Below are 20,573 nucleotides of genomic sequence, written 5' to 3' on the forward strand. Positions count from 1 at the left end.
TGCTTCTTTCGCAAGGCTGATGTAAGCATTACATGATACTTGGCATGCAACAATTGTTCAATAAATGCTATCTCTCTTGTTTTATGTTTTATTTATTTATTTTTTAAATGACTGTATTCTTTCTTTCTCTCTTTTTTTTTTTTTTTTTTTGCTGCACCACCCACAGCATGCGGGATCTTAGTCCGCCAACCAGGGATTAAACCCGTGCCCCCTGCAGTGGAAGCACAGAGTCCTAACCACTGGACCGCCAGGGAATTCCCATTTCTTCCTCTATTTTGATCTTCATTATCTTAATTGGCTGCTCAAACATTCATGAATTCAGTGGTTACCACTATTATTTCATGTCTCACGGGGTTGAGTTTCATAGACAGGCCTTAGGCACTATGGAACATTCGACGGCTTAGAATTTTTATGGGGCAACCTTGCAGAGAATTTTTAGGACAGCCTTTTGGCCCAGTATTGTCACAGAATATAGTCATTGTCACACTGGGCCTGCATAGAGCTCGTGGTGGATGTCTGATGTTGGAGTCCTCGAACAGGATGGGTTTTACTCTTTCAGCTCGCCTTCTCTCCAATTCAAAACTGTATTTTTCACCTAGCCCCTGTGTCTCTCACACTCACTTTGAAACTCTGACGTTTTCTGGGGAAAGAGAAGATACAGCAATAGAAAGAGATGATTTAGTCACCAGCTATCTGGGAAAACATATTTCATTATTTTGGATAAAATGAGGATACTCTTATTTTTTAGGGCTCCTCTTGAACCCTCTCCCTAAGACTGACTCAGTGTTTTAATCGAGTCCAAAATAAAAGCCTTTTGACTCTGGTGATTATTTTTGCTGCCTTTTCCCGATCTTTCTCCAATTTTAACAGGTTCTTCCTGAGCAGAAACCAGAACTGTGTACCACAATCCATGAGTGTGTAGGCATGTGCTGTTCACCCTGGAAGTGGAAGGACATGAAGTTTTATGCTGATGATGACCAGGTCTTTGTTGACCTCTCTAACCCCATTAGCTCACTAGGCTGATGTCTGCAGTAAACACTGTCTACTCACCCTTTGCAGGCTCATCATTAGTTCAGAGGCCAGGATTGAACTGGCAGTGAAAGCATGGAGTCCTAACCACTGGACCACCGTCTATACGGTTTCTTTCCTTTGACCAATTCAAATTTGTCAACCACTTTTCTACTTACCCATCTAACCTTATAAAATATTTCTGAAGTTTGTGGCTATTAGCTTGGCATTTTGCAGAGGGAAAGTCACCATGTTGTTAACCTCTTTATCGAATACTTTATCAAAATGGTAACAAATCTGCTCCCAGCTCATCCTGCTGTTTATTTTGCTCTGTCAGAGATGTGATTATTGCTGCCTGCAGGCTTTCCCTTCTAAGAATTCTCTGTGCTTGAGAAGATACTATGTTTCATGGAAATCAAAATGAGTTCAATAGCTTTTGAGTGGAACAAAACTGGAACAAAAGTTTATCCGGAATGAAGTTTTGTTTTGTTTCGTTTTTCTCAGATTGTTATTTATCTTAAATAGACATGATTTCATCTATTTTTTTTTAATATGTAGAGAAACTGGAAGTTCATACACTGCTGGTGGGAATGTAAATGATTTTAGCTACTTTAAATTTTTTTATTTATTTATTTTTTGGCTGTGTTGGGTCTTCGTTTCTGTGCAAGGGCTTTCTCTAGTTGTGGCAAGCGGGGGCCACTCTTCATCACGGTACGCGGGCCTCTCGCTATCGTGGCCTCTCTTGCTGCGGAGCACAGGCTCCAGACATGCAGGCTCAGTGGTTGTGGCTCACGGGCCTAGTTGCTCCGCGGCATGTGGGATCTTCCCAGACCAGGCCTCGAACCCGTGTCCCCTGCATTAGCGGGCAGATTCTCAACCCGATTTCATCTATTTTTGATTTTGTATTTATATACCTCTTCAGATGGACAGGGTGAGTAGGAAATGCTTGTTTTAGAAAAATAATTTCCCAAGAGGAAAATAATAAAATTTCCCCTTATTTATTCATTGATTCATACTTAGTCTTAAAAAAGATTTAAGGTGGCTATAAAAAGATATAGTGATGGTATTTTCGCTTTGTTTGTTAGTTTTTTAATTAGCTACATGACGTTTGAAAATAATTCTTTAGGTTTTCACGGTAGCCCATATCCAGGAGTTTTGTTTTTAGTTGGTATGTTTTAGGTTTTTCTTTCTGGCTTTTTTTTTGTTCACAGATACACTATTTTAAAATAAATAAAATGAATGTTTAAGTGAGAACACAAAAGAGTAAAAAAACGAAGGTAAGATTTACTGGTAATGAGTCTGGACTCCCTGTTCTAAAAGAAGGATAGGCCCATATTTAGAATATATGCTAGATGACTGATAATTACCTGCCTCTGTAACTTCAAATCCATACATAGACTCCATTCCATTCATGGACCCCTACAGTACATGGACAGACCATGATATGACAGGATTTTAAGAGTCCTCAAAGCCCGCTTTGGTCTTTTTCTCCCCCTTGTGCATAATTGAGAATTTCAGAGAATATGTAATCAAATAGAACCTCATTCTCCCCTGCCTGGCAGCTTCTCCCCTGTATCTCTGAATACAGTAGCCTTAGGCCCTGGATACCCAGTGGGAGCTGTACTTAAATAAGTAAAGGGCTCTGATGTTTACTTTCACCTCAGGCCCTTTGCCCAAGGAAGCCTTAACCCACCCGTGAGGTGACATTCATTTAGCATGACTCATTTCCTAGCTTCCAGCCCTCCACAACCTGGCCTCTGGCTTTCTCTAGCTAACTTTCCTCCTATTCCTCCCTTACGTGACCTCTTCACCCTGTAGCCAGACCGGCCTAAATTGTGAAATGAGAGGAATCTGTGCAGAGTGGCACAGAGAAAGGGTGATTGCAGTCAAAATTGGAAGGCAGGGTGATTGCAGTCAAAATTGGAAGGCCTGCATTTTAGTCCTAGTTCAACCCCTGGCTACTCTGTAACCTCAACAAGGCCACTTAACATGCTGAACCTTAGTTTTCTCATCTTTACTATGGAACAACTTCCCCATGAGCTCATAAAGTAGTGAGAATCAAGCACATACATTAGTATATATATTATATATAATATATATATACAGGCTGCGTGCACCAGAGCATCACAGATGTATGTTGCCTCTGAATAATTCACTCACATTCCTTCCTCTGCCTTCACCCATGTCACCCTTCTCACCCAGAAAGTCCTCCCCACCCTTCCATCTTATCAGAATCTGAGTCATTCTTCAAATGCAGCCATCCTCCTTAAAGTGTCTTCTGGCCCACAATGCTCACTTTCTCCTTTTAATTACTGTTCTTATTGCCTGCACGGCTCACCTGAAATTTATGTATTTCCTTTTACCTCTTTGTTTCATGTTTATGTCATATCTCCCCAACCAGAGGATCCATTCTTCAAGGCACTGAAGCTCCATTGCCCTGCAGACAGTAGGAGCACAATTCTGGCCCACGTTCCTCTGGCTACACAGATCATTCCAGCCAGGAGTGGTTTCCTGGTTATGTAAGTCAAGATGCAGCCCACGAACCGTTGGTAAAGACACTCTCCCTTATGTTCAATCTGCTCCTCGAGTTTGCAGCACAGAAAGTAAAAGAGGCTGATCATCTAAACGTATTTCAGCAACTCTTTCCCTGTGTGTTGACATCTACGTCCCATTCATTTTCTAGTGTGGCACTACTTCAAACAGTGTTTAAAATGGTATCCAGTCCCCGCTTCCTAAAAAGAGCATTCTAGAACTTCTCAGTAAACATTATTGTCTAGCACTTGGCCTCTTTCCAGTTTGGTGGTGATAAATCAGGGCATGTAAAGTGAATTTAGAATTGTGTTGTTCTTTTTCATGTTTCTGTTCCAACTGGTATGTTGGCATAAGCAGCCTCAGAGTATAATGAAGCCAGGTTGCATAAGTAAAGGGCACAAACAGGAATGTGAAGATGTCAGGGGGAAGACATTTTAAGTCTCAACTTATTCCAAATACTGTGTTAAGGTCAAAATACTAGGACAGGATTCTGAGAAATAGCGTCCCAGCTGGTAGTCTGCCTTAGTAAACGGGAGCTTTATATCCTTTTCTAAAATTAAACCAAATAAGTAGATTGTTGTCCCAATATCCAAATTTCTGAGGTAAGGTTAAAAGTATGAACGTACTTGAATTATGGGAGATTCAGTCTTAAGAATGCTTAAACTTGAACTTGAATCTATGTACTTTGGCGTGATGAGCCCTCTTGCTCATTGACAAGTAGGTAGATCTCAGGGCACAGCACGATGGCTTTTCAGCTACACTCTGGACTCCAGTGTTTTAGTGATAAACAGCTCATCTATATTCTCACTGTTGTCACCCCCAAACCAACACCAACCAGTCTGAGGGATTAGGTTAACTGGGATTCAATCTATTGTTCTCCACTGACTGTGTGGAAAGCCGGTGAGTTGAGGTGCAAAGAACTAGCTGGGTAGTAAAGACAGAAACTGTACATTGGTGCTCAACACAAAATGTTGACAGTTGGTGTACCTCACCTTTATATGAGTAATTCAAGGTTGAAAATGAATTTTAAAACATCCATATTACTAACGTCCATTTCTCAGTTTCCCCTTCTTTTTATGGCATATGTCCATGATAAGCTCACACCCATGGGAAGGCAGAGCGGGGCAGTGGTTTGACCCTCAGTTTTAAAAATCAAACAGACCTCAGTTCTAATTCTGGCTTTGTCACGTATTAGCTATACACCTTGGGAAACTTCTCAACTTGTCTAAGCTTCTGTTGCCTCCTCTGTAAATGGAGTTGATTAGTCCTTCCTCACGGGACTGTTGTGAAAGTTAATTCACAGTCTCAGCAAAGCACCTTGCAGGATGTGCCCCTTTCAGTTGACAGGCTGAGAGGCAGCGGGTTTGGAGGCTTGACCTCTGGCCTAAGAATAGGACACCTGGCTCTACCTGAAGCTCCTTTTGAAGCCCATTAGGATGCTGTTCACCTGACCATAACCTATACCATCTCTGTCAGTGCTTCTCTAAGTAGTTAAGTAGCAGTTATGTGATGTTTTCACATCTAAAGAATGATATAAATAAATGCAAAGCAGTAGGTTAACTGTAGCTGGGCAGCAAGTTACTGAAAATCTGGGAAGGTGAGCTAAAGGGTCAGCACAACTTCTTGGAATGCAAACCTCATTTCAGTTTGAGCATACTGGGTTAGGCTATGCTGTCAGCTGTACTTGAACAGCTTGGAGGCTGCTGAGCCTTAATGAATATTAATTGAATCACTGAAACTTCCTGAATAACATCAGCCATGCCTGACAGGAAAAATGAATGGAAAAAAGATACATGGCACCAGCAAAATCTTTCACCCAGAGATACTGGTCTCCTCTCTGTCTGGTGAAAAAGACACTTTTCTCTCCATCTTTTGACTTTAGGTTGTGTTTCTTTTATCATGCCTTTTCTAATCCATTCTTCTTTTAGACATCATTAGCTTCAGAGAACACAGTTCTGATATGATCATCAGCTGAACACACGTGGGACTGAAATGCCTCCTGTTGGTATTTTCTTTCTAATAACAATCCCAGTTCTCTGTCCAACCCCAAAGAGCAACATTGCCATGAGCAATCCCAGCTGGTTTCTGTTTTGCCTCACATGACATCAGCAGAACCTGTCGTTTGAGTTTCATTTGCTAGAAATTTATGATCAGGGATACTGTTAAAAGCAGAAAAGACCCAGCTGGGCTTTCAAATCCCTGACTAAGGGAGTGGAGAGAAAGAGAGAGAAATGAAAGGCATGACTAATATCAGGGATATAGTATGAAAACCCCTTTCTTCTGACTCACGAGCTAGGGGCGGTGGAAGTATTTGCCAGATGGGTGCACAATTACAATCCTGACATTTTACCCATGATTATTTCCCCCCTGGTTAAAACCTGACCATGAGGAACACTATGTCTGCCCTGCTGGCCAAATGGCCAGGGTTGGGTGATATGCTTTAGTAGGCTGGACAAAGTCCCAGGTACTCAGGAAGAGAGCAATAGAGCACGTTACTAATGCTTTCCCATACCCCGGAGACAGCACTTTGCCCCCAGACTTTCTGTACTAGGTAGAATTCTACTCTGAAATCAGTGATTCTTCTGGTTCTGACTGGAAACCTGTGTACTCTGGGAATAACCAAGCAGCTGTTAAACTACTCTAACAGTCAGCCTATCCTCTGCTAACCTAAGTTTACATAGTTACTTTAAGGCTCTGGTGAAAAACGAGGTAACAGCATACAAAAAATATGTAAAAAGACACACACACACATCACACACACACACACATGAACCTGTAGAATCAACCAAAACTTAGGCTTTGTTCTAATACATAGATACACACACTATGGATGAAATAGCTAAGAGAATCTGGGGATATGCCCCACCCATGATAAATATCACAAGGGACTCTGCTCTGAATAGTATTTCAAATGCACATTTAACTTTTTGAAACCACTAAAAATACATGGACACAGAGTCACTTTGCTCAGATCATTAATCGAAATTTAGTTGGAAAAACTAAAAGACCCTCTAAGAGATGCCATCTCTTTCGGTGGCAGGAACACAGGGCATGGAGTCACCTTGTGTCTTCAGCAGGATAGATGCTGTCCTCAATGGCATGGGACAGCTCCCTTCCACCCAGCTAGCTGAGAGAATTGTTCCTGACTCAGGTTACCCAACATCCATTTGCTGATCTTTTTCTCTGAATTAACTGCATTATGCCCTTTTCCTCCCAGGCAGCCTGGAGTAAAATGTAACATTAAGAAGCCAGGGGCAAAAAAGGGCCCCTAGCCCCTTTTTAGTGCCTTCTTGGAAGGGCACTAAAATAGGGGCAAGGAGACATTGAGAGAAGAAGAGCCTTTCTCTACACTGATGAGAATGCCTGTACGTTTAAGATGGTGCTTATTCCCGTCCAAAGCCCTCTTGGGTCTGACTATGTTCTGGTATCATTCTTTGGACGGTGGCAAAGCAGTGGGGGAGGCAGCCTTTAGGGGAGAAGATTTTAGCCAGCTGGTTTTAAAAGTATATTCGTGAGGGCAGACCAGCAAGGACCCTTCCCCACTCCCGTCATACCCACTCCCCACCCAGGCTGCTCTACTTTCCCCTTTGAGTCTTCCAACTGCTGATATATACCTAATTAGGGGGGAAAGGAGGACACCTGCCATTTACCCATGCATATGCTTCTAGTTTTTAAGCTCATGCAGAGAGAAACACTTCTCCTAAATTGTGACCACGGCCAGTGCATTCCACTTTAGGTATTCTTTTATTCTTTGCACTTGGCAAAAGGGAGCAGTATCCTCCTGTGTATCTTTCCACTGTCCTGTGGAAGAGAGAAGTAAAGTGAGGATGGGCCTGATGGGTTTGGAAGAAGCTGAGTACAGGTGCTTCCCTGGGCTCATGGCTAAGATCCCCCAGTCATTGATTCTGTACTTAGGGCCATGGGTCTGTGTGGATAGAGGTTCATAGAATATCTTAACCAAAAGGAACCACTGGCCTGGCTGGCTTTCCTTGACAAACCTCATGATCATAGCATGAACATAGCACCTGTTCAGCCACAGGCTGCCATCCAACAATGTGATTTTAGAAAAATAACACACCAAGGCCGGACACTGCCTCGGCCCACAGAACAATGCCAAGGAGAAGATTACTTACAAGGAGCCTTCGTTTGCCTTCCAAGGGCCCCAGCAGGTCGGTCACCGACTTCCTGGGACTCTGAGCGAAGTGTTTCGTGGGTTTCAGGTGCCCGTCCTTCTCCGTTCTCCCCGCCTTTTTCTTCTTGTTCTTCTCTTTCTCCTGCCTGCTCTTTTTCTCAGCTTTGTCCTTCTTCACTTGCTTTTCACTCTTGAGTAACTTGTCTGCTTTCTCACTCTTCACCCTCTTTTTCTTCTCCTTCTCGGGTTTCTCAAGCTTTTCGTGCTTTTTAGACTCCTTCGCTTTTTGGGGGGCAACATTCCCCACCTGCAACTCCTCCTCCAGCTGAGAGGCGGTCGGCCGGCTGAGGTCATACTTACCCTCGTACTCATTGCTAAGGATTTTGTCCCGGGCTTTCTTTTGGGGAGGTTTCCCCTTTGCAGGCTTGTGAGGACCCGGCCCCACATTCGGGTCCCGGGGGCCGTGCTCCCACCTGTCCGTGCGGTTGTCCTGGAAACGGCCGGCGCCAGCCCTGGTGCTGGGCTCGGAGACAGTGGTGGGAGGGGCAGCCGTGAAGCGCTCGAAGCTGGTGGCCTTGCTGGGCCTCCGGGCGGTCTGCGGCCTCTCCCTGGGCTGCTCCTTCCTGGGTGGAGGGTAGAGGTTCTTGGAGGCCACGGGGCCCCTGGCAGTGGCCACCTCGGCTGTTGCTGAGGCCCTGTGAGGCTCCGAGGAAGGGTGCACCCGGGGGGTCCAGGGCCTCTGGGTGGTCGGAAAGCCCACGGGGGTTGTAGGTCTTGCAGTTACCGTCACCGGCCGATAGGTGGCCCGAGTCACTGCTGTGGCTGCAGCAGGAGGCAGGGTGGTGGCCCGTGGGGTTGTGGGCGGTGGAGGAGGGGCCCCCGCAGCGGTGGCCGCTTTTCTTATCGCCTTCAGCCGACTCTCTCTGGTTGGCAGCACTTGTGCTCTCCTCTGCTCCTCTTTCCTCTTCTCGCTGCTCAGGCCTGGCCTTCCTGCCTCTCTGCCATCGTTCCCTTCCTCCACCACCTGACCCTCTACCCCGGAGGCCTTACATTTTTGCACAAAACCCTTCTGCCTGATCTTCTCTATCCTGCGGATGGGGCCCTGGTCGATGATCTCATACATGGCCTCCAGCCTGACCGGATAAGGGTAGCGCTCCTCCACCTGCAGCGTCTTCTTCAACAGCACCATGCCAAACTTGCCCTTCTCCAGCTTCAGGAAGCTCATCAGCTTTGGGATGAGGCTGGGGTCCAGGGGCTGCTCCAGGACCCGGCCCTCAGTGGTGATCCTCCGCACCTTGCCTCCTTCCTCGCCTGCCTGGTGGAAAAGCACGATCTGCTGGATGTGCCTTTCCGCCAGCTCACAGTACACGTCGTCCTTCAGCAGGCTCATCATGAGCCGGTAGTAGCCTTCCGAGGCGTGGGGGGCCGAGATGACCCACACCCTATTCTTCCCTGCAAAGCTGGCAAGGATGTTGGGAGAGCTGGAGCCAGACGGGAAGCGCAACATTCTTGACCGAGCTGAAGACCCCTCATCTCGGACCATCTCACGGGGAGAGCTCCGGGCTGCTGGTCTCCGCTCAGTTCTCACTGGGGCCCCGTGGATACCCAGGGAGGCTGACGGTGCCGTGGCATGAGCCACTCTCAACACCGGTACGCTCCTCCTTCTTTGGAGAGGCTGGAGGTTTGGTTCTTCCGGAGTGGTTCTCTCAATTCCCTGAGACCTCCCCGTGTGCCTCAGTAACCGAGCTGGCCTTCTGTTGACGGGGGAAACCGGAGGCGCTTTCTGCCCTCCGCGGCTCCCTCTATTCATGGCATGCGCGTGGGGTTCTGATCCGCACACCAGCCACAATGCCAGTAGCATGGTAAAACTGGGTCCCATTCTCCATGTCATTGTGCAATCCACTTTGGGGAGGCAGCAGGGTCAAAAGACAGAAAGGGGAGGGCAGAGTAAAAAAAGAAAGAAAGAAAATCATTTAATTGCAAACAGAGCTGGGCATTATCTCTTTCTCTATCTTGGCCAAGGGGAGGGGAAGGGGGGGGCGGTTAGAGAAGAAGAAGGAGGCAGGTCAGGGAATGGAAAGTCGGATGAGATCCCGTTGCATTTAAGTCCCTGTAATTTGTCAGTGCTTAGCAGAGACAGCTATATTAAGCAGGAAACCCATTCAACATGCTTGCACTGTTTCAACTGACTGTCTGATGCTCCAGAGAAAATGCACACTGAGCATATCAATTATGACAACATTCCCATTTCATTTCTTCAAATGAGCGACAAAGAAACAAACAAGCACAGCAAAGACAGGCAGGATTACACACTTACATGGTGGCTCATGGAGATGGAATGCAGAGGCTTTAAAATGTAATCTGAAGTGTGCTCCCAGGACAGTTCCTAGATGAAACACTTTTCCTCCCAACTCTCTTTCTCCTTTGCGAGGCTGTCCGATACAAAGGGGTGTACTGCAGCTCCAGCTCCCAAAGCCACACGCAGACCACCGCCTGTCTGGACCTGAGGGCTGAGCTTTTTCTTTTCTTTCTGGCTGTTCCTTTTTACCTTCTTGACAAGTAGAATGAGGTGAAAGGAGCTGTCCTTTTAAGTCTTTGCATCTCCATTTGTCTGCATCTTCTTTCTGCTCAGGCTCGTGTGTCTGTGTGTGCCAATGCCCCCGGCCGACAGTACTGGACGCCCCTTAAAGTGGAGCCCCAGCTATTTCTGAATCTCGCTCTTTCTCTTTTTCGAGTTCCAGGATCCTTCTTATCACCCTTTCCCCCACAGTCTGGCTTAGTCCCTTTGTTTCCGAGCGTAAAAGCACTGGGATTAATATAGTTTCCAGGCTGAGGGAAAACACAGGAATGTGATGTTGAAAAAGGACTTTTTTTCTTTTCCTTACGCTTCTCTCCTCCCTTTATTTCTTCCCACCTTTTTCTCTCCTCTTTTCCTTCTCCTTTTTCTTCTTCCTCTTGCCTGGATTCAGTCCCAGCAATGCCAGGACAACCTCAGTTTTGATCCAAACCAAACTCAAACAACAGCAGCCACTGGAAATCAAGGAAACTTCACTAAGAATTTAACAGATCAGCAAAACACCGCCTCCTTCGCATTTCAGCATGGTGAGCCTGAGCCTGGACTGGGGGAGAGAGAGGGGCTGTTCTTTGGGGTCGGGCTGGGGCGGGGGGGGGAGAGTTTTGAAACACTGCACATCATCATAAATCACTTTAGAACAGGATGGCTGAGGACTTAACCCCTTCCCCACTGAGTCATCAGGGCACTATCCCTTCCTGTCTGTACACAGACTGCACTTCGGAAAGCGAAAATTCTCAGATTTCTACATCTGACTGCTTGGTTTTCCTAGAGACAGATACTCATTTGCATGAGGATGATTGGCTATACATACACAGACAGTATGTATATTTATAGTTCCATGCATGTATTTTTATCTCTTCCTCCCTGCTTCATGCATTTCGTTTGAGGTTGGAAAAGCCCATGGAAAACATGGCTGGGTTGTTTTTATTTTATGCTAACTGGGGATCATATTACTGTGTTCTTGTTCCTAGTTTCTCCTTGGCATGAAAGGAAGCTGGTAAAAGGTTAGAAATGCAGGCAGTGGCTGCTGTTCCCCTGAGATTGTGGGCAGCCATTACACAGGGAAAGGCCATTATGACCTCCAATTCTGGGCTCTGGCTAGAGATGGTAGGCTAAGAACTTCCTCAGAGGGCACGAGTGTGTGTGTATGTGTGTGTGTGTGTGTGTGTGTGTGTCGCAATGTCTTGCTCTCTGGAGGCTTCAGGTGTCCAGAGGGCTTTAGGCAATCCTTAGAAGTAGCCATATCGGGTTTCCAAAGGAGATACTGAGGCAGCTCTGTGCATCCACCACCTGGATATGCCATGAGGATTCAGCTTTTAGTGGGGAGGGAAGATGCCTTGGGTTATACAGATATTTCTTCCAGCCTCTCCAAGTGCATTCAGTCAGCATCAACTGCTACAGACAGTGGTGAGCCAGGGTTTGCAGGAGGTCCCTTGAACGCTAGGCCATGTTAATGGCTGCCCTCTCTGAATAAAACCTGGTCCCTGCTTGCTCCCTTTAATCAGCCCCATCTCCGACTGGTCATTGACTTTTCCTTCACATAAGCTCTCAGCACTGAATTGAAGATCTGTAGAGGGCTGAGTGTCAGGCTCTCAGTCCACAGCATGAAGACCAAGGGGTGCCAGGAAGGAAGGCCCCTCTGTGGAGCCATCTCAGATCCTTGTGAGTCCAGGAAAAAGGTGGGCCTCAGGCAGAGACCTTCTGTCTGTCCCCTGGAGGCAGAGATTTCCCCTTTCATGGGATTCACCTGTGAAGTTGATCAAATGCCTTGTGCTGAGTTGGACAGTCCTAGATGTGATTTCCTTTCTCATACCATAATGTGTTCCGCACAATCCCTTACTAGGTCTCCCCGCTTCTTTCTTTTCTCCTCCTTCTGTCTTCTCCCTGCTGATAACAACTCCTATTCATTGAGCATTTTCACGTGAGGCTCTGGTCTTGGCACTTTCCTATATTCTTTTATCTAACCCTTACAGCCTCCCTAAGAGATAGGTGGGATCGTCCCCACTTTACGGATGGACAACCTGAGACTGAGTGAGTTTAAGTAACTGCCTACTGTCACGCAAATACTAAGAGGTGGCCCTGAAATTTTAACCCAGGTGGAGAACTGTCTACAAAGCATTATGCTATCCTGCCTCTCCCTTTCACTTTCTTCCCATGCCCTCTCTTTCTTCTCTTCCTTCAATTTCTTTTTGTGTTCCCCATATTCATAGAAGAGTCTCATTTATTTTGCTCAGTCAGAGCACTTACACTTTTAGAGTCCTACTTTCTGGAATAATTGTTTAGCAGTACTTTTTGCCTTTCTTAATAGATCCTCTTTTATCTTTTTTCTTGATTGTCCCATGACTTCCACCAACCTCCCAACGAAGTGCACAACATTTGTCACCTATGCACGGGTAAAGTTGAAATAAAGCCACTTTAGCGACCTGGGTTTGACCCAGAGGGGAAGCCTGCCCAACCCTGAGCTGGGTCTTCTGGGGTACTTAGGCTTTCTTCCCTTCTGTGAGCTTCAGCCACTAGATGGCGTGCTAAACACACACGCGGGAGAGGACCTAATACCTCCACCTCAGTGTCTCCCCAAAGCTCCCACACGTCCAGCAGACATACTGGCAGCATGCGACTTCTGCTGCCTGCTCAGGATTTTTCAACCTCAACACCCAAAGCCTTCCCTGGGACCTCAGAAAAACCTCCCAGGGAAGACCAGGGAGCACATGTCTGATAAGGGCCAGGAAGCAAGTTAGCATGCACCCCTTTCTGAAAAAGCCCATAATGATGTAGGATTTGCAATGACTCTCAGTTTCCAGTCCATGATTTAAGAGCCCTGTTTTTAAACGTTTCCCACCTAGATCTTTCCCTTTCTTCTGTAACCTAAGAAAGAAACATTAACTAATTGCAGAGAAGAGAGAGAAAGAAAGGAGAGAGATTTTAGAGAGGGGGGGATTGATGTTGAGTCAGAGAAAGGTAAAAAGAATAAAATTCAAAACTAGATTTTAGAAATGCTAATTCAGGGATTCACGGACAAGACACTGCCTTGACATCGGTCACATAGTAATTTGGAGGGAGGGAAGGAAAGAATGTGCAAAACAGGTTTGTTTTAGAGACACTGGGATGGGGGTGATTATTTGATGAAAATGAGAGTAAACGTAAGGAGACATTCAGAAGCTGGTGTGCTAACTGATCAGAACCACGCTGACCTAAGGCTGCAGCGACCTGAGACCAAGACTCAGGAAGATAACCTGTCCCAGGCACCCTAGAAGAACTATGGGTTCTGTCATAGTTGGTCCCCTACACAGAGTAAACCTCGGTGGATCTTACCGACTCGATTCAAAACATTGTTCTAGTGCCTGAAAAAATCATTTGCTTAAGAGGAAGCCAGAAAAAAATTAAAGAGGAAAAAAGTGCAAACTCTTCAGTGTCCTGTACCCCCAGCAGGAAGAATAGCAGAGCCATTTTTTCACGTCTTTGTGGCAGAGACACAAACAGTATTCACATCGGGGATCATGCTACGTGGTTTTCCCTTCCATCTGCAGACTGTAATCAATGTTCAGTCTTCAGCCACGTTTATGTCATTCAGAATGAAAATGAACTCTTCTCTTTCTCAGCGTTCACAGGGTAGGACAAACTGAAGAAATGAACAGCAAAGTCAAGGGGAAAGCCCACAATGACCATGAACTCAGGATGCCGCTGCTGCGGCTACCCAGAGAAATTCTGAGAAAGGGTAATCCCCAAAAAGGAACACTCTGAAATTGTCTCTGAAATGTCAACAAGCTCGCAGGTTTAATCTGAAGTTGAGGTATGTGTATACGTTTTTAAAAAAATAAATAAAAATAAAAGTTATCTGACACATAGTGGCCAAAACTATTGGGAAGAACAGTTTTAATATTCTTTTTTTATTCGTTTAGTTTTGATTACTTCAGAGGTTTCTTTGGGTGAGAGGGACCTTGAAGGCATTTTTTTCCAGATGGAAAGTTGTTTAATTAAGAAAATGTTGAAGTCCTAATTAGAGCAAATTGAAGGTTTTTGCCATAGCAGAGATTAAGGAACTATGTGAATGACTTCATGGCTCATTTTAAATCTTTAACATTTAAATTTTAAGTCTTTAACCCCTCAATTTGCTGCTTGAAGGGTTAGTTGTGAATTGGGAGGGGGTGACCTGTACTGAGTTCAAAGTCAGCTATTAGCCATTTAATGCATACAAAAGTTTATATCAATCAGGTTTCAAGGGGAAAATTCTGAATATGTTGCTCTCCATGCCCTTAGGTATAACCAAGTAGAGAGCAATGGTCCAATTTCTTTCTCCCAAATGTTTGCAAGAGTGCAGACTTCATACCAGGAATGGTAGGGAATGAGGCAGTGTCTTCCCCTCAGAAGCTCACAGCCCACTGGAGAAGATAAACAAATATTAGTCCGTTATACTCTCTGCAGCAGTTCTGCCAACTTTATCTTCATGTAAAAATTCAGTGCATGACTATGGCCCCACTCCTCTTGGAGATTTTGCCTCTTTGATTCCTGGAGCAGGCTTTACCGTGAAAGAGGCTCCCCATGGCAGCTCCTGAGTGGCACCTGGAAAACTTGCTCGGTATATTCCGTTGGCTCTAAAGTCCGCTAGGGTCCACAAGAGTCCAAGATACTCTGCCTCGCAGGACGTGCTAGATTGCCTGACAGGCCTTTCATCCTCATTTTCCCAGTTCCCATCTGGGCTCTGTATCCTGCATTTGTCCTGCTAGGATTGCCCTGTCTTTCACTTGTTTCTCTGTATTGACCCCGCACTTCAGGTTTTGATCACATCACTCAGGACATCACCTTATTTACATGAGGAGGGGTGAGCCATAAGGATGGTAATGCATTCATTCAACAAATATTTATTCAATGCCAGGCATTGCTCTAGTCACTAGGGATATAACAATGAACACATCCTGATCTCATGGAGCTTCTGTGCCAGTAATAGGAAACAGACTATAGGAATATGAACAGATAAATAGACCTAGACCTAGACATGTGCTTGGAAGAGATTTTTAAAAGGGAAGGGAGTATAAGGTGATGAAAGGAAGGAGGCCGTATTAGATAAGGGTCAAGGATAATGATTCTTAGGGGAGCAAGTCACTCAAGTATCAGGGGAGGGAAAGAACAGTCTAAGTAAGAGGGAGCAGCAAGCACATAGACACTGAAGCAGGGACTATGTCATAAATGTGTCTCAGAGGAGTGATGTTGAAAGACGTTAAGTGAGGATGTGTCAGAACCTGACACACGGTGAGGGCTTTTCTCTTTCATTTTAAAATTTTATTTATTTATTTATTAGAAGTATAATTGATTAACAAGTGTCGTGTTAGTTTCAGGTGTACAGCACAGCGATTCAGATACTTTTTCAGCTTCTTTTCCCTTATAGGTTATTACAAAATATTGAGTAGAGTTTCCGAAAACCTGATACATGGTGTGAAATGGGTGCTACATGGAGAACGGAGTATGGGAGCAAGAATGGCAGCAGGAAGACCAGTGAGGAAGCTATTGTACCAGTGTGAGCAAAAGGTCAGGTAGATTGAATTGGGGTGCCAGGGGCCGTGAAGGTGCAGAAAAGTCAACCTCTTTGGTAGATGTTTTGGAGATAGAGCCAACAAGGGCAGAAACAATCACAATTTTTTTTTTAAATTCCCACTTAACACTCTGGTACAAAGGTTGATTAGCCTGTTGGTACGTGAGTCTAAACTTCAAAGAGGACTGAGCAGGGATTATACATTTGGAAGGTTATTTAAAGTACGAGGCTGGGAGAAATCACTTAAGGAGCAAGTATAGGTGGAGATGAAGAGTTCTGTGGCCTGGCGTACAATATTTAGAAGATGAGAAGAGGATAAGGGACGGGGAGGAGGGGCAGCTCGTGGTGGGAGAAAGGCAGGAGCTCATGGGGGTTTATTCTCACTCACAACTTGAACCATAGGTTACCTCTGGCCCTCTCTCCACAAGTCCTTTCTACATGTGCCCACATTCAGTTCATTCTGCAAAGTGCAGGCCCTGTAACTATCTCTTCCATGGGGTTTTTCCAGAAACTCCAGTATGAATCACTTTCCTTTCTCTGAGAAGGTATTTTGTAGAGCATCACTCTTCTGATCTTTTTGTCCTTCATATATGGGTTCTTTCCTTCCAAGCAGATCTTTAAGCTTCTGAGAACATGGAATAGCCTTACATTTATTTTGCATCCTTCACTGCACCCTGCATATAGTTAAGGCACAAAAAATTACAGTTAAAAGGAGCAATGGCAAGACCCCAGAACACAACCCAACTACAACATATCACTTTAAAGAAGGAAAGAAAAGAAAAAAAACAAAACTACACTTAATGAACCAGAGGGTACCTTTATCTCTATTTATTAAATAATAATAGTAGAAACAAAAGACATAGCACTATAAACCATCAAAATTAAACCTTATACGTGCAGTGAATTATGGAATTGTGACATTGAGGCAAAACATTTTATGTAAAGTAATATAAATCTTCATTTTATTCATTCATTTATTCATAAACTCTTTATAGAGCACCTTTTATGTGTTGGACATTCTTCCAGTGTTGGGAATACGGCAACAGACAAAAATCGCTCCTTTCATGGAATTCACATTCTGTTAGTGAGAGATAAGCACTCTAAAGAAAAACAATGAAGGGAAAAGTTATAGTGAATGAAGAAATGTACCATTTAAGATGGGGTGATCAGACATGATCGGGGCTAGCCTCATCAAAGTGGTTATATGCTGCATGTCAAGGAATCTTTGGCATATCTTCAACTTTGTCAATTCTTCAACCTTTGATTTTGGAGTTGAGTATTAGTCATAGTCTGAAGGAGCTAAGTCTATTGAATGAGGTAGATGACCAAACTGTATAATTCTGGTTGGGGTCAAAATAATAAATGACTATAAAGTAATAAGTTTCCTGCATGGTTCATTAATTAGTTTTCGAGGAAAAAGCTCTGAGTGTCTGGCATAGAATAAGTACTTACGTGTTTCAATGAATGAATAATTGGAACGTCACTATCTACAGTCTCCTAAGATGACTGCTTTGAAGTCAACGATATTAATTTGAACTCTGCTGTTTAAAAAAAAAAAGTCACGTTCATTTGTAATCACATCTCAAAAATCTCTGTTAAAAAATGATATTGTTCGAACTTAAATGCTTTTAACCAAAGTCTGTTGCAAAAACTCCAGAATGAAGATCAAATACAATGTGGTCTTCAAAGCAAGTTCAAAGTTCAAAGTCGAATTCGTTCTGAATATGTTAACAGGTAACATTCCAAAGTTTTAAATAATATTTTTATTTACAAGTTAAGTATGGGAAATAAAATCATGTGGTCCCTTTACAAATAATTTGTGATGGTGGATTTTGGCAGAAACCTTGGCATTAACTATTGGGAAAATTCAGTCAGTACAAATAAATGTTAGTAACCGCATCAAAATGAGAGGAACAGCTTAGATTGAAAAAGAATTCCTGATTAGAGAACAGTTTCCATGTTTGGAGATTTCACTCATTCATTGGATAGGATTTGTTTTGCCTCTGAGAAAGCAGCACAAAATTTGCAGCCCAACAAACCTTAGACTGGAATCCCAGTTTCACTGTTTACTAGTTGTGTGACGTGGGCAAAGTGTCAAGCTCCCTGAACTTCAGTTTCTTCATCTATAAAAATGTGAATGGTTATTTTCTATATAAATAATAGGATTCAATTTTTTTTCTAAAGATGGTTTTGTGACAGTGTTTCACGGTTCAAATGCAAATTCGCGGCTCGCTGCTGTAAATGACAGGAAATTTGTCAGCTCACACAAATAAAACATCCTGAAGTGTGGCAAGCTTTTGGGTTGATTTGCTTCAAAAGTTCTCAGTCTTGTTTGTTTGTTTATTGTGGTAAAATATACACAACTCTTACCATTTCAATGATTTTTAAGTGTAGAGTTCAGTGGCATTAAGTACACTCACATTGTTGTCCATCTCCATAACTTTTTCATCTTCCCAAATTGAAATTCTGTACCTATTAAACAATAACTGCTTGTTCCTCCCTTTCCTCAGTCCCAGGTAACCACTATTCTACTTTCCGTCTCTATGAATCTGTCTCTATGACTGAGAATGGCTAGTTTTAATGTATGAAACGTGCCTAATACTCAGCTTAATGGTGGGGGAAATGGTATCCACACAAGAGCAGTCATAAATTCAGACTTCTAGCCTAAGGCAAAAGGCAAATGAAACAACATGGGAAGGAGCTAAAGGGTCAGACAGAGGTGCTAAGCATCAAACACAAAGAGGAATGACTAAGCATTGGAAGGAGACTCACCTATTATGTATTTTGTGCCAATCTGTCATGAAATCAGAAGCTGGAGCAGTGTTTACGCTTTGTGTCTCCTGTTGGCTCTCACTTCTAAGGCTGTAATAGTCTTCCAACTGGTCTTCTGGCCACCAGACTCATCCTTTCCAATCCATCCTCCAAATGATTGTCACTATAATTTTCTTCAAACATCAACGTTTCATTCCTGCTGCAAATTCCTCAACAGTGAGCAGAGAACTTCAGAGAGAAAGCTCAAGGCTCCCCTGGCCTAGAAGTGACATGGGAAAGTAGGCACTGATGCTAGCAGTAACGATGGAAAACTGGTGGTGGTGTGAAGTTGGATCAAGTTGAAAGGAGGAATGAGACTTCATGCCTGCAATGTAATACCCGAGTGGAGCTTGGCACCCTGAGATTTCCTCCTGCAAAGAAGGTTTTGAACTTTAACCAACAGATGAATATGGTGTAGAAGATGGCTTAAGGAGCAAGAGAAATGCATGGCCTCAAGGCCATGGTCTTCAGGAAAAAAACCACTTGCTACTTTGAGTGTGAGTGGCACAGAATTTACTGGAACTATGAAACCCCTTAGAGACACATCTCACAGGGTAAATTGAATAGAGAACACCACCATATATGAAGGGAAAGCAGAGCCCCAGAGCCTCTGTTTCCAATTAAAGAGCAGCTCAACTGCATGATTTGGAAATTGAAGAGCACTGATTCCATTAATTATGGGTCTTAACGACTTGGTTATAAGAAAGTTTGCCTGAGTGTAAACCTGGAATAAGACGGAAATAATTTATTTTCAGCACGGTAGACCTAAATTAACCTAGTTATATTTAAAACTTCGAAAAAGGAAAAAGGCAGGAAGAAGACTGTGATTTTAATTTTATAAACAAAATAATTTATGTTATTTTTAAAAGACTGTGACTATTTTTTTAATTTATTTTTTTGACTTTTATTTTTAATTTAATGTCTCAAAATAGATGGACATTATAACATGACATATGTACACTATTCATGGTGAGCTAGTATGTCTAAATTATCAAGATTTCTGTATAAGTGATTATAAATAGAAATATAGCATCAAACAATATTTTAAACCCAGATGTTATTTTTAAGAGGTTTTTTGAAAAACAAATATTTTATTATGTGTAAATGAGTAATATTCACCCAGTTTATTCAAATGACACAAGTATTAGCGAGAGATTTGAAACTACCTGTTTCACAGATATTCAGAGCATGACAATCTGACCGATGCTTAAAAGAACCAATTTCTTCCCTGTGTTTTCAACTGCAGTAGAGCCAGCTAAATGTTCATCCAACTTTTCAAACTCAATTTATCTCAGTGGAAAAAATAACCCCATTGATTTTTTTGTTCCTCCCTTTCCCAACTGTGTTTTTCCAGCATCCTGATAGCTGCACTTTCATATGCCCAAATACTAGATAACATTTCGGCTTGCTAGAAGGAAAATGTTATAAGTGTCAGAGCTGTTCAAAGATGAAGAGAGATGTATGCAGAAGCAGTAAGCTCCCTGTTGGAGGTGTTAAAATAGGGGTTCCTTAGCAAAGAATTTAAGCATTAGGTGAGTGGCTAACTCAGGTGAAAGTTTAGCCTGTAGGAGTCTACGGTTACTATGATTACTAGGTATGAACTGATGAATTTCCCTGGCTTCTTTCTGAGAAAAATTTACTTGAAATGTTTGTCATCAGAGTTTACCTCTAAAGGCACAAGGTAGAGAAGGAAGTGTCATCATAACACAGAAATATTTACTAGTGGGTTGTTCACTTACAAAGTTAGTTCCAAAACATTTTTCTCCATATAACAACTTTGCCCATCAATTAGCACCTTTATCTAATAAGAAGTGATAAAGAACTGCTGAAATTACATGCAGAGATATTAACAAATAGATCTGGCAGAAGAGAAAATCAACAAGAATGGAAAAAAAAATGGTACCTCAAGGGAAAATTATTTGGATATCAACAGATTAAGTCTTTTAGAATATCAGTTAAGCCATTGAAAAGCTATTGAATAAGCTTAA

The 20,573-nt window shown here is 43.4% G+C and overlaps 1 protein-coding gene across 1 annotated transcript in view; it reads right to left on the bottom strand.

Moving 5' to 3' along the window:
* CCDC80 (coiled-coil domain containing 80) overlaps positions 1-10,957 on the bottom strand; it is a 34,039-nt gene extending 23,082 nt beyond the window's left edge. The window contains exons 1-2 of the mRNA XM_027104709.1: positions 9,990-10,957; positions 7,674-9,574 (exon numbers count right to left, since the gene is read on the bottom strand). Of these exons, the coding sequence (XP_026960510.1) occupies positions 7,674-9,563 (1,890 nt within the window). The 5' untranslated portion in view covers positions 9,564-9,574; positions 9,990-10,957. The remainder of the gene's footprint in view (positions 1-7,673; positions 9,575-9,989) is intronic.
* Positions 10,958-20,573: the final 9,616 nt, after the last annotated feature.

The sequence above is a fragment of the Aethalodelphis obliquidens genome, unplaced genomic scaffold (genome assembly GCF_003676395.1).
Source record: "Aethalodelphis obliquidens isolate GAN/ISIS:26980383/991018 unplaced genomic scaffold, ASM367639v1 scaffold1, whole genome shotgun sequence".
NCBI classification, from domain to species: Eukaryota; Metazoa; Chordata; class Mammalia; order Artiodactyla; family Delphinidae; genus Aethalodelphis; species Aethalodelphis obliquidens.